Source organism: Acanthaster planci, linkage group LG02 (assembly GCF_054643075.1).
Source record: "Acanthaster planci isolate LZ-2023a linkage group LG02, COTS_SCS, whole genome shotgun sequence".
Classification (NCBI taxonomy): domain Eukaryota; kingdom Metazoa; phylum Echinodermata; class Asteroidea; order Valvatida; family Acanthasteridae; genus Acanthaster; species Acanthaster planci.
The window spans coordinates 14,333,151-14,346,454 of record NC_141778.1 but is presented as its reverse complement, the minus strand read 5'-3'; the positions used below and the strand labels follow the sequence as shown (position 1 = coordinate 14,346,454).

The 13,304-nt window shown below is 42.1% G+C and overlaps 1 protein-coding gene across 1 annotated transcript; it reads left to right on the top strand.

Moving 5' to 3' along the window:
* Positions 1-12,630, top strand: LOC110973296 (NLR family CARD domain-containing protein 4-like). The gene is made up of 3 exons (XM_022223989.2): positions 1-440; positions 5,644-5,952; positions 6,139-12,630. Exons 2-3 carry the CDS (start codon positions 5,682-5,684, stop codon positions 9,183-9,185), a joined length of 3,318 nt encoding a protein of 1,105 aa, XP_022079681.1. The 5' UTR covers positions 1-440; positions 5,644-5,681; the 3' UTR covers positions 9,186-12,630.
* Positions 12,631-13,304: the final 674 nt, after the last annotated feature.

The following is a 13,304-nucleotide window of genomic DNA, read 5'->3' as shown; positions in this document are numbered from 1 at the left end:
CACTAATGTACATCTATACAAAGTACCATGTGGCTGCTACAAATGTAGTTACATAATATGCCTCGCTAGTCAATGGCTCACATCTCCCCGGCGTAAATCCATCCTTCAAATAGTGTTCCATAGTTGTTTGGCTGGCACACGTCCAGCAGAGGTTGTTGTGGCGGGAAATCGTTGACTAGCGAGGCATTATGTAACTTCATTGAAGTGGAACAAAGAATGTACATGCAGGAATTTCCCATAGCTTTCTGTCGTTGCGCAATGAATACTACTGGATTGGATGCTATATATGCGCCTGGGAGTGTGCCCCAAGTAAGTACGCCACGTACGCTAAGTACGCTGCCTTGACTACTTATCTTCGATCATCCCATAGAGGAATGTTTTATTCCTCCATGCGCGTCTCAACGGTGACGGTATCCGACGGAACGTCGCAACACTGAGTGGTAAGCAGATCTTTTGATAGCAACGTTGATGCATTTTATTCCTAGGCTTCAAAAATTCAGATCAGTTTATGTTATGCGAAGTTAACGGTAGCCGTTTAGATCAAAATGAAGCGGACGACAGTCACTGGGATGTGCAGCAATGTCATGCTCGTAATTTAGTCACGGGCGTGACAGAGCCATACCCAGAAACACAGACGGTCCGCAAAACGTGAAGACGCAGACACTCAGGAACGGAATCATTCTACCCAATAATTGAAACAAAGTGGCGTCCGACACTCCGCGACTTTAGCTGAAAATACCCTTTAGACTCAGTGTCTTGATGCCAAACGTGTATTCCATTTTCCTGCATTTCGTTAATGGTCAGCTATTTAATTGACCATGAGGGTGTAATTGTGGCAGAGGCAATTTCCAGTTGTACTTTATTATACATGTAGGAGTGTTATCCTCAAAGGTTTTGTGGTTAATGTGACACCCCCTTTACACCTTGCATCATCCTCGTGGGAGTTAAGTTGTGCCCCTTGGTTTTAGCTGGGCAGGCTTAGGGCATGCAAATTAGGGCATGGACACTTCCCTGACCATGCCTTTTCCAAGTGGCCTCTCAGTTTGCAGGCCGGCAGTGAAGTGAGCACACCACATGTTTTTCTTGCTCCTTCTTTATTCGCAAATTCTGCCTCGAAAATCTGGTCTGCTGTAGACTTGGTTGTTTAAGCTTGAGTGCTTTTGATTTGTAACTTTCCTTTTAAGCACTGTTGTCGTTCTTTTTCTTCTTCTTTTTTTTCTTAAAATTTACTCTGGTCTTTTTGTTGTCTTTTGGTTTTCTTATTTTATTGAAGTTACTTGATTCGTTCATCCTTTTTTGTACTTTTACAGTTTGGTCTATGGTTTTGTTCAAATGTTGATGGTCTCGATCAGGTTGGTATAGGTTTTCTAGGTCTCAGTCCGTTTGTTGAAGTCTTCAATTAAAACCAGGGTAGGTAATTTTTAAAATTTGTTTAGCGAAATTAATTTGGTTCATAGATTTAGCAGTCCGAATACAGTCTGAGGAAATAAACCATTTTTAATTTTTTGTGCGGAAATTTAAACTCTGTAGTTTTATTTGTAGAGTAATCTCGCGATCCCTCCCTGAAAGATTTCAGCTATTTTTTGTTGCCATAAAACGAGTTCCCCACACGTTTAGATTTTGTTCTTTAATTTTTTTTTCCCTTTATTGATCTGAAGCTTTTTTTCCCTTTATTGATCTTAAGCTTTTTTTCCATGTTACATAATGTTTAAGCGTTTAGAAGAAAATGGACAAATTCGTGAAACTGTTAAAGCGAGAGGGAGATCGTCGCACGCCGATCATGCTAGCATGCATGTTTGTATGGGGATACCACGTCTACTAGACGCAGATAATCGGCAAAGTTGAACCTGGCTGAACATTGCCGATCGTTCGCAGGCTGGTTTGCGTTTGTCTGCGTTGTCGGCGACACCTCCGTTTCCCGTGCTTCCCAAGTGATCAAAATACATGTAGTGTGTGCACCAATGTGGATTGCCCCTTAGCAGAACTAGTGATCTCTACAAGTTAACCTCTATGTCTCCCCTGTTAATGGGGTAACTCTGCCTTTCCTTCGATTTTATCTCGACTCGTATTGCGGACTCTACTGGAAAAATTGGTGGAGAGAACTCGATCTACGTGTCTTGCAATCGGTTGTCACCAGTATACATGTATATGGCAGGCATTACCCTTGCAAGCCACATGCTGGTCAATTTAAGTGGAAAGGGTCCTGCATAAACATGTACATGTACAATCATGTGCTTGATATGGTTACGTTGATTATACTTATTCATGTAGATTGCTTTAATGTTGTTGTTGAGTCCATCTAGCTCTACACATGTACTTTATCTGGGTTATCCCCTTGTTATACTGTTTTGATTTCCGGAGAGAGAACCGTTTGCAAAGTTGGCGGAAGTCCTCCAAAAAAGAAGAAATGAATCCCAAAACACGAAAATGCATCAATGACGACAGCCCTTCACAAATCACAAAAACCCGTCACCAATTACAATTAATCGGTGGTGACAGAACATCACCGATAGCGAAAGTCCATCCGTCACCGATCGCAAAAACCCATCACCGATCGAAAAAAACATCATTATACAAGTTGATCGGCGGTAGTGAAGCACCATCACGATTGCGAAAGTCCACCAAAGATCGCGAAAGTCCATCACCGATCACAAAAAAAACATCACAGATTACAGAGCTGATCACCGGTAGTGAAACACCACCACCGATCGCAAAAGTCCACCAACGATCTCAGAAACCCATCACCGGTTCCGAAATTGCATCAACGATGGAAACGCCCATCACTGCTAGTGAATATACATGTACATCACTAGCTGACGGTGATCACCGATCGTGAATATGCATCACCGATTGCTAAAGTGCATCACCGATTCGGCATTCACATTAAATGCCTCTTGGGCGTTCCATACCGCAGACTGCCAAGAGAGTTCCCGAGGATAGTGGTCGGCATGTTTTACTACGTACCCTCCCAATGGCCCGTCAGCGTTGACGCTTGTGGAGCATTTGTGTGCTACCACTAATGCATTGCTAACTAAGCAACCAAGAAGCGGTATCATTATACTTCGTGACTTCAGCAGGTTGGATGTTAGTCCGGTGTTGTCAATGAAAATGCAGCAAGTGGTAAAGCAATCAGCGCAGAATGGGGCAATGCATGTACTTGATAAGATCATTACAAGTATGGCTGACGTGTATCAGGAACCTGAAATCATTGCACTTGGCTTTAGTGACCATCGGTGTGTAATGTTTCCCCTTGTGAGCGAGTCCTGCCAAAAATTGAGACGAGCAGTGAGACCCATGCCTGACAGTAAAATTTGGCAGTATGGGTCCTGGATTTTGCAGCATGATTGGTCAGAAGTGTATGTAGCCAACGATGTCAACGATAAAATGCACAGGTTTCTATGACACAATCCCGAGGTCTCTTGACCTGTTTTTTCCAATGAGAACTGTTACAATGCATCCTACTGATAAGGAAACGACTCGTTTTGAAGCGTCCGGCGGTGTATTATCAAAGCAAGGTGTTAGTTGAGAAACAAGGTTCAACTTGACATAAAACGAGCCAAGGCCACCTATTACACTGATCGTGTGCAACATCTTGAAATGAGTAACCCGAGTGAGTGGTATAAATGGTATAAACACATTCGCGTAATGACAGGAAAGACGTCGAATTTTTCTGTTGGTATTTCTGACATAGGCCACTCTGACCATCGTGCGATTGCAAGAGCTATTTGCGATCACTTTTCATCTGTTGCTGCGGAGCTTGAACCAGTTGAGCGGTAATCACTGCCAGCCTTTCATCCGTGTCTCTCCCGATGCCTCCCGTGAACACGTGGGAAACTTTCAAGCTATTACAAGCTAAAGGTCCAAATCGTGTGGTCCTGATGGCATTTCATCACGCTTTATGACACAGTTTGCGCTTGAACCACTGACTGATGTTATTAATGCATCATTAGACAACTAACAGTTCTACAGCAGTGGAAAAGTGCAAACGTGGTGCCCATCCCAAAGTCCACTCCTCCTTCTCTCAGCAACCTCCGCCCCGTAGCCTTGACGGACACCTTTGCGGAGGTAGCCGAGCACTTTATTGCAAAACGTGGCCTTGGTGCTATGGCGCCTAATCTAGATCATGCACAGTTCGGAAACCTTAAGGGAGTTTCAACTACGCATTGCTTTTCGGTTTTCAACTACCACATACAGAGATAGGGTTTTGTTGTTGTTGTTGTTGTTGTTTTTGTAATGGGGGAAGGGGTAACTTGTTTTGGGAGGCATTTAGAAATTTGCAACGTGTAATGGCATTTTGAAGGGTGAGGCTATAATTGGGAGACTGTTCTAAGCTTTTTGAAGAAATCGTGTGAAATAGATGAAAAAATAAATTTCACCTTTCATGATTTTTTTTCAAAAATAAATTCGATCCCGGGGTGTTGGCCCCCGTCATCCACTAGGACCCAGCCTCCCTCATTCTCTCTGCCCCTGCATCTACTCCCTGTAATTCAAAGTTTCAGTGCACATTGCTACTGTCTCAAAACAGTTTGTGTGTCTTGGAGCATTGGCGACCCGCAAGCGACATCATAATTTTATACAACAGGTTTTGCCCTTACCCAACTCGAACCCACGACCGGTCCGAGTCAAATGAAGCAGCGGGTACCGCGAACTATTTTCAAGATGTATTTTTGCGTTGGCCAGCCGACCCCGGCAAGCTCGGTGGTCGAGTGGTTAAGACATCTGCACTAGTAAGCAGGAGGTCGTGGGTTCGAGTCCCACCCGAGTAAGCTTGTGAGGTTTTTTCGCAAGCTCTCGGACAGCACTGAGCATACAGTGCTTATTAATATACGTTGGGTAAGGGCAAAACCTGTTGTATAAAAAAAAATTAACATCTCCCAATGCAAAAAAAATACATCTTGAAGACATCATAATTGTCATTAAAATTTCTATCCACTTTTTTCTATTGTGTACGTAAATAGCTTCTGTATGATAGACCTAACTGTTCGAAACAATGTAGGAGATACAATGTATCATGTTTTCATACAGCTTGTGTCCTGTGCGTACACACATCAGCACCCGATGCTCTGCTGTAACGCACACGTTATGAGTAGGTCGAATTGTTGTACAGATCATGTCTGCGTTTACATACACAACAATCAGGTAGCCTCCATTGACGTACAAGAAAATCATCGTGCCAATGTTACGTGAAACATACGGCGTGATACACAAGGACATTTTGTTTTTCAAAACTAATGTTGCAATTCCTCGACAAATCCAGAGGTTGGCGCTCGGCAGAAAATGCCCCCCCCTATTGAGGCGAACCCAACAATTTTTGTCTTTTAAGAGGTACTAAATAAATGACCAGTTGGAACAGCAAAAGTAAAACACAGGGGTAGTAACAAGAGAAAAAATGTCGACGTCATGCGCACCCCTCTATATCCTCTATCCTGGCCTATATTAGCGAGGCCAGATGTTTCCGTTTGGAAGCCGCCGTTTGTGCCACATTCTGCAGAGGTGGAGTGCATGGAGAAAAATCTGCGCCCTCTTTGGCTCGACATGTACGGCTTATACATTTATGTACGGGAGAACGTCTGGATTGATGTACACCTACATATTTATTGCCATTGCTATAACGTCTCATGTGTATTTACCCCCACTGTATAGAGTTATCCCTTCATCAAGCCTAGTCAAGAATTTCCACAATGCAGTCAACACTTGATGAGGTCACACTGAGGTACGTGGCCTCACATCTGGGCAAGGAATGGAAGGCTTTGGCAACTTATTTGGGAGTCAGGAATGATGAGGTTGACCGGATTCAAGCAAGTCACCGAGGTACAGAGGAGCAGATATTCCAGATGCTGATGACATGGTGCCAGCGGTGGGATACGCCTAGTAACCACGGGGGAAAATTGAGTTTCTTGCGAGATTGCCTGATCAAGAGTAAAAGATCGGATCTAGCAGAATCCTTATTGGGTAAGATTAGAAAGTATAGTATAAACAGTGAGATTTGTACATTTTGTGCTATATTTCAAATCCTCGTTCGAGCACTTCATTTACAAAAACGCTAAATAACTGAGGGAAGAAAGAGAGGGAATTTTGTCCTGAGTGTAATTGTTTGTGTACTGCGTTTGAGATACGATCTGTTTTGTCATATCCTAGATTCAACGGATCATCTGATGGATTGGAACTTTAACCGCTGCTGTGAGGAATTTATCGAGTACTACAGAAACACGATGGGGGTGGTTGCTTTGCTTCCATGGGTTCCATCAGAAGTGAGCAAGGTCAGCTACATCGGCGTTAAACTTCAATTCACCGAGCAAGCGAAAAAAGCCGGAAGGTTGGTGAAGTTTCGTAACATTGACTCGTACGAGGACTTGCTGCGCCTAGAATATCATGACAGCCAACCAGTCAGATTTATCCTCCTTTCTGGCATTGCCGGTAGTGGTAAGACAACTGTCGTGTCAACGATCGCCACCGACTGGGCAAGTAAGAAACGAGGATCACCACTCTCAAATTTCAGTCTTTTGATTGCCCTGAGTGTGCGTGAACTAAAGCGTGCCGCTGACCTTGGTGAGGCAATATTCGACCAGATCCTGGCAAAAGATACCACGGTGAGTCTTAAATCTCTGATAAATCGCATACAGTCCCACGCTGAAGAAGTCCTTGTCGTGTTGGACGGTGCGGATGAGTTTGATGAGGACGGATCACAGCTGCCCTCGGAAGGTGATATCATTGGCATAATCAGTAACAAAATTCTCCGTGGCTGTACCGTCATTGTAACCACACGTCCCCACACGGTGGATAAGTTGTGCGAGCTGAACCCATCTTTTATTCGTGTCGAGATCAGTGGCTTCTCAGACAGTGGTGTAAAAGAGTACATTCAGAATTTCTTCAAGGGTTACGACCCAAAGGTTTCTGCCGCGCTCGATCATCAGTTGATCGAATCAGAGGGTCTGTACAGTCTGGCAAAAATACCAATGATGTTGCTCCTCATTTGTCTGATTTGGTCGGAGGAGAATGAGCTCCCCGAGACATTGACAGAGCTTTTTAAAGAAGCGGCTCTTTTCATGTTGAAACGGTATTCTCAAAGAACCGGCAACCACAGCCAGGAAGAGCAATTTCTTGAAAGTGAGTGGATGGAGTTTGTACAGGCATTAGGCAAGACAGCGCTTGATGGCGTCCTGCTTCCTGGTCAGAAATTGGTGTTGAAACCCTCGGATTTTGAAAATTCCCAGATGGTAGACAAAGCATGTAGTGTTGGAATTCTATCAAAGGAAAAAGTGCGAAGTAAGTTAAGTTCGGTGCAACATGTTACTTTCTTTCATAAAACCTTCCAGGAGGCAATTGCTGGATTTTACTGGGCAAGTCTGGTTGAAACTGACGGAGACTCTTTCAACCGTTATCGCAAACAAATAAGTGAAGAAAACTCATTTAATCTTGAGTACGTATTGCGATTCTGTTGTGGAGCAAACGTAAAAGCAGCAAAGTCTCTTTTGACCCATGTAACTGACTGTTTCAGCACAAAATGTTCAGAACCAGCGATGACGACAGAACTGAAGAATGTACCAAACCGCATAATCTTGAAACCTGTCTCATCCGAGGAAATAAGAGGCAAGAAGATGCAACGTTTGTGGCTAATGATGCATTTTGAGGCACATTCTCGGGATCTACACAGCATAGACAAACCAATGGATAGACACAAACTTAAATTCGACTTTGATTGTACAGAGGAGGAGAGAAATGCATTTGGATTTTTGGTGGACTGTGCCTCTTCCGTCTGTGAATCGTTCCTGAACGAAATACACCAAGTATCCATGAGCAGCATCAATGAAAAAAGTGCACCTGTTGTTGCGACGATCTTGAAGCAAGGCATGGTGAATATCAGAGATATTAACCTGCAGTTCGGTGAAAGTGAATGTGAGGAAGCAGGCTGTCACTGGCAGATGGACCTTGGCTATGCTCTCTCGAAGATTCAACTTCGAAACCTTTCCCTCTCTGGGCATTCACTGCTCCAGAAACAAGACATTTCTGCTATCTTTGGAACACTGAACTCTTCTGCTGTCTCTTACTCACTTGAGACCTTGACTCTATCTTCAGTTGCCTTCAATCCAAGATATCTTAAGGAATTCCTTGAAAAGCAAAGTATGCAACAACCTGCCCTTCCTCATTCTCAGACTTACACATGTACCAACACATGTGACCGGGACGAGGACTTAGAGGAGGCTTCGAAAGGCCTTCCAACGGGTTCTCTGAAAGTGCTCGACGTCAGGCACTGCCAATCAGATTCATCTGCATTTTGCCTTAAACGACCATTTCCGAATCTCCAAGTCTTAAGGCTGATCGATGATGGTCTCCAAGAAGAAGACATGTGGCATATTAATAGTCTTCTCTCTCGAAGTCCAATGCTCCTAGAGGTTGATTTCTCAAGGAATAACATCGGTCATGGTTTTATGCGTCTTACTGAGCAGCTGTCACATCTTGGTCAACTTCAAGTACTTAAACTTACCGACACAGGCCTAAATTCAGATCAGTTTGTCCACCTTGCCAGACAACTTCGCGTGGCCAATCTTAGGGTCTTGTCCCTGAGTTGTTATAAATACTCACCAAAGACAATAACTGCAGAAGCCCTGCTGGCAATTTTGCAATGGTCGTGCATGTGCTCGTCCCTGAAGGAACTTGACGTTAAGCAGTGTGTACGAGAATTCCCCGACGTAGAGGTCTCAGCCGATCCTCGGACAGCACAACCCATTGAGGAAATACTTCAGAGCTCAATGGAGAATTTGGATTTGAGCAGTAACCGCCTTGGGAAGTATGCACCACAGATCATTAAGCTTTTTAGCTATATGCCCTCTTTGAAGAATCTCGATATGAGTGGCATAGGTCTCACCTATCCCGATGCAGTTCTTCTCGTTGAGGTTTTGCCATCCTGTCAACGGATGCAAGAGTTACATGTAGGAGACAACAACAAGATGGGAAACAGCGGTCTGGAAGCACTGCTGAAGGTGACCCCGAAGCTACCAGACTTGAATTATCTGTCACTGCCGGACAAGGATGGAGAACCTCCTGAGATGGTCCGAGAATGTCTCCGTCACGGTCATCGGTACAGCATCATCAGATATTTTTACCAGTTTAATCGGCCACAAATTGCTGCTGTAGTTGAAGTGATTAAACGATTTGAGCAAGAAGGGCAGAAAGATTTGAGATAGAAGTGTGAAAAAAGTTTGGGTTGAGCATGGTGTTACAAAGTACACCAGGTGTAATAATTTCATAATCTAAACCATGCCTAATCTTTCTCTGAAAAACTGGATGTTAGTTTTTTGTCCTGACAGTCTTTTGAAATTGGAGAAGTAAACGCTCATCTCATGATATTGTTCCTATATAAGCTCTGTCGTTTAGACTGCTGTGAGAAGTCTTTTACGTCTGTGCAACTTGGTTGTAGAGTAATTATTTAAACTGGAGCAAAGCAAGACAATTAATGTTATAAGTCTAAGCGTTCCAGGAGACCATGAGTCTATGTCCATTTGTATATAAAGAAACAATGATGTTTACACACTTCAGACAAACTGGAGGAGAAACTAAAATGAGGCATCAGGTGAAGGAAATTCCCCTGCTTCTCTGAAATTGACTGTAATGTGAAATATCGACGTTGGATGCCTAGACAAATTCAAAAGTTAGATTTGCTGTAATATTGTACCATAACGCAATGTGGATGCACGCAGCTTGTATAAAAAGCGCATTTGATTTCTATTTACAAAAAAATGGGCAGGCGCTTCTTTAAGTTCTTTTCAAGTCCCCCCACCAAAAAAACCTTGCCCGATGAAAATACAGGTTTTTCATGTATGCTCTCGAGCACTATTCACGAACTGCAGGAGTATGACCCTCAGTTTATTCCGCTTAATACTTGTCAATATCCCTTTATACACTGCCATAAACTATACAAAAAACGATAAATTCTGTGAGACTGTCACAATATTTAAAGCAGCACACTAACAGTTTATTTCTTTTTTACCAATTACACTTACATTTATTTTAACAGATTTATAAAAGTACACTAAGCAGTTAAAGTAATTGCCAAGATTTCCACGAGTGAAGGTGGTTTATGGGAAAGTTGTAAAAGTTTGAAGAAAAGAAACGTAAGCCCATCGTTTAGGTCTGAAACAATCTTGTCATATACCGTAGTTTTTGTAAAAAGGCCAATTAGTTGTAGAGCTATATTTAACTCTGTGGTTAGATCCTACAAAAATTAGCAAGAGAGAACTAAAGATTTATTGGCCCAAGGGAGGGAGTCATTTATTGCCCTCATTGGGTCTGGAGAATTTTGGATTTTTATTTTACTATCTGAAGAGTCCATAATGCAGGAGTTTAGTTTTACACCTCAATGCAAGTAACAATCATCATTTTCCAGGAGCTCGATTACTATGCTTGATTGGACAATACATGTATAGTGTTTTTATTATTGTCACAAACCATTTTTGACCAGATTCGGCAATACAGATATTAAATTCCTTTAGATATCATGAACTTTTTCACAACTTTTTGATATGTTTAATGTATTATTAAATTAAAAAAAGGATTTAAAAAATGAATATTATTCTTTTCATTTTTTGCCTTACACATTGTATTAATTTCAACCAGCTTGGTAATTGTAACACGGTTGTCTTTTATGAAACACTAATCATGCTCAAAATCCGCGATAATTATTGTAACGAAAATTAATTTACTTAAGGGAGCAGACCACTAATTCAAGTGAGAATTTCTGGCCAGACCATTGGCATTAATTTGAAAGTGCCCCCACTGTATCTTCTGGAAAGGAGATTGTTTGGCCCCCAAAATGGTGACATTGTGTAAATCGTTGCCACGATCAACTCCCTGGGTCTTTGAGCTTTCATATGAGAGCAGAATAGGTAAAACTACGGTTGAAAAATGGTCCTTAGTGCCCGAGAAACTTTGAGGATTGCCACTTGAAAAATGGCTGCAATCAGACTTCGGAAAAATCCGAGGTTTATTTTGTTTTGTGGGAATAATTTAAAAAGGTAATTGGTTAACCCACAAAAAATTGAAAAGAAATGGAAAGATTAGTGACAAGACAATATTTTCATTAATTGTTTCAGAAATCTCAGGGATGTTGGCATGCGTGTTACTGGACCCTGAACAATGTTGATTTTACAATGTTTTCAATGAGGCTTGAATTAGTGGACTGTACGCTGCTTGTAGTGCGCATGTGCAGCCCGACGTTATATCGTTTGCTCCAATGTTCTCCTCGTTGGGGCGCCACGGCTGTGCACGTGCTGTGGTGTAAATTGTGGTGTAATTGACTGGAACGTTTAAAAAGATTGTTTCTGGTTGTTTGGGGCAGTGTTTTGGGGGGCTGGTCAGCTCGATAGATCTTGGAACATGGGAGACTGCAACTTTTCAATGCGGGGACCGGGAATAAATTGAAAAACAAAATGGAAAAAGAAACACGTAAAATAACAGCATCATCTCTTCAAAAGCTGCCAGGTTCATGCTGCCCACCTATATACACGATGGACGCCACCCCATTCAGAAGAGCATAATTTAACATCCACTCTATTCGTGTAAAAAACTACTCCCTTTGACTGGAACTAGGGACAATTACGAAAGAGAAAGTTATTCGTTCGAATAAATCATATTTTTGAGTTATCGACAGGGGAATTTCAATCTAAATTCAGAGTGACTTTTCTGTCTAAATTGTTTAGTACCTAAACCATAGGCCTCCGGGAGGCGCAGTTTCACTCTTTGGAAACAAAGGAGTTTGAGAGACTAGACCTTATCATAGCTGCACTGCGAGAGTTACCCAGTGCGTGTAGTTGCTTTAGGAATCAAGGTGGGAGGGGCAATTGAAATAACTGAGGGGTGCTTGGTGGACCCTGGCAGGGTGGGTGGGACATGGATATTAACTGAGCAGGGTTCCTGATACGGTGTTGATGCATGATAATGATAATGCAGATTTCATGTTTCACGAATGTTGAGTTTGGTGAGCTTCAAAACATAGAAATCCCTGTCAAAGTAACTTAATCAGTGCTTCACTGAGTAAGAGAATAATCAAGAAAAAACAACGACTTAACTTGATTGTAAAAACATTTTCATTTACTCGAGCTCTTGTTTTGGAAATTGCTAAATTGGGAACCTGTCGATCAAAGCTTTCTTTTTCAGAAATGGATTAGGTTTCCGTTCTTTCTCAGTAGGTTGGAGTTTTTCAAAGATATTTTCTGCATTCCAGTGGGCCTTATGGAAGGAATTAGGAAACGTATTGACCCGTAAGTGAAGACCAAAATGCTGAGTAGGCCTACAGTTTTCATAGACAAAGTGAACACGGAGAAGCCTTCTTGTGAAACTGAAATTTTGAATATGTTCGGAGTTTACCAACCATGCCATTAGGGCTACTTGAGCTGAAAATGCTTTTAGGTCTGATTCTTAGCAGACTTAGGTTAAAATAAGCAAAGAATTTTGAATCAAGGCATTGAGCCTAAAGCCTGCTTTTTGGAACGTACCTATTGCACAAGCTGCAGGCTGGACGGAGTTTGAGGAACAGCACAATCACAATAAAATTATTGTTCAAGTTTAGTTTCACATTTCACCATGCCACCACTCTCCAGAGAAGATTAAACCAGCTGATTTGGGAGTCTTGGAGTCTGTTTTTGTGTTATATTTCTCTTTCATTTGGTTTCTTTCTTTAACTTGCTGATTGGTCTTTTGAGAGCAGAATTATTTCTCGAAGACTAGTAAATACGCATATATAGAAACCTGTTTTCGTACTACACTGGCGAATCTATGTACCGGTACATGTATTGTACATGTATATACATGTATACATGCATGCATTTGTTGAACAACCTGCACCCACAGCTTTGCAGGCTGTGTATTATAACTAAATGGTTAAGATTAGAAAAGAACTTCGTCAAGTTGGCGAGTGTAGTGCAGAAGAAGTGTCATTAATCTAACAAGTACAATGTTAGCCTAATTATAATTATATGAAAGTGTTGACTAAAGAAACCACTGAAATAAAAGGACTCTTTTTCTTTCACAGTGTGGCCTTTCTAAATTTGGACGCTTGGAGGCGTCTGCCACGACATTCGCACCGTTCTTGTGCCGCTGTACAGCGTGTGTGCCGCCGATAAGGGTGACGTCACCAGTCTGGCTGACAGCCGCGTCACAGCTCGAGTGCAAAAGTTCAAGAAATAGGGCGAATTGTTTAGCAAACAATCCGCAGTTTTCCGATTCCAAAATAAGAATATTTTAATAAGGGGCTAACTGAGATCTTCCATTATCTATTTTGGATGATTGAATTGAGATTACCGAGTATA

Excerpts from the sequence above, each read along its gene's own strand:
- LOC110973296 (XM_022223989.2), top strand. The coding sequence starts at position 5,682 with ATGCAGTCAACACTTGATGAGGTCACACTGAGGTACGTGGCCTCACAT. Across the intron at positions 5,953-6,138 it reads TCTAGCAGAATCCTTATTGG|ATTCAACGGATCATCTGATG; the intron begins GTAAGATTAGAA and ends GTCATATCCTAG.